The 917-nt window shown below is 53.9% G+C and overlaps 1 protein-coding gene across 1 annotated transcript in view; it reads left to right on the top strand.

Annotated features, from left to right (window-relative positions):
• Window positions 1-917, top strand: part of nudt13 (nudix (nucleoside diphosphate linked moiety X)-type motif 13) — a 4572-nt gene that overhangs the window by 932 nt on the left and 2723 nt on the right. Inside the window, exons 2-5 of the mRNA XM_008304812.1 lie at window positions 19-161; window positions 253-389; window positions 444-581; window positions 678-803. Coding sequence (XP_008303034.1) covers window positions 19-161; window positions 253-389; window positions 444-581; window positions 678-803 — 544 coding nt within the window. The remainder of the gene's footprint in view (window positions 1-18; window positions 162-252; window positions 390-443; window positions 582-677; window positions 804-917) is intronic.

Genomic DNA, 917 nt, shown 5'->3' with positions numbered 1-917 from the left:
GTGCGATGGTTCTCTCAGGTTGGTGAACCGGCTGAAGGCGGACGATGATGCGTGCGCTGCAGCGCTGCACGGCGGTCGCATCTTCCTGTTCCACAGTCTGTCTCCGCTGCTGCAACGCACCGACAGAGGAACCTTCAGAACATCAGCACTCACCGGCTCAGGTACAGAACCCCACCTAGAACCTCAAATGGAGAACCTCAGCCAGAACCTCGGGGGGGAACCTTCTAACAGTCCTGGTGTTTTCTGTTTCAGACTTGCAGTCGATTCTGAAGAAACTCGGTTCAGACGAGTCTCTGTTGAAGGAGTCGGTTCTGATTGGCTGTTCTGAGCAGAACCAGGCTCAGTTCTGTTTGGACGTTGGTAAGAACACAGTCAATCCAGGTTACAGCTGAGAGGAACTGTGATGAGTTCCTGAATGTCTACACTGTCTCTGGAAGTTCTAGAGGTTCTGGTCATGTTCTGGTCTGTGTTCAGGAGAACTGGATCAGGCAGCAGTAGAAGAACAGTGTGGTGGAACCTTTGTGGATCTGAGGAAAGCCTTCTTTCTTCTAACGAGCGCTGAGGCGCCTCTGGTGGCCAAGGTGAGTAACTGCAGTCAGACTCCGAACGGTCCTGGTCCATAACTGTTCCGTCATCGCTGACCTGTGTTTTGGTTCTGACCTCGTTCTGTCCTGCAGGGTCAGGCTCTGCTACGCTGGCATCAGACCAACAGATTCTGCAGCGCCACGGGTCAGCCGACCCACCGGAACCAGGCGGGCAGCCAGAGGTTCTGCAGCAGCGGCTCCGCCATCTACTACCCAAAGGTAACCGGACCCAAACCAGAACCAGACCCGAACTAGACCAGGTCTGAACCACAACCTGACCAGCTTGTAACATTGTTGTAGATCATGTGTGTAGAGTTGACTGGTTTCTCCAAG

Source organism: Stegastes partitus, unplaced genomic scaffold, assembly GCF_000690725.1.
Source record: "Stegastes partitus isolate 25-593 unplaced genomic scaffold, Stegastes_partitus-1.0.2 Scaffold2328, whole genome shotgun sequence".
NCBI lineage: Eukaryota > Metazoa > Chordata > Actinopteri > Pomacentridae > Stegastes > Stegastes partitus.
Note: the sequence above shows the minus strand (reverse complement) of the source record. Positions and strands in the feature narration are given on the sequence as shown.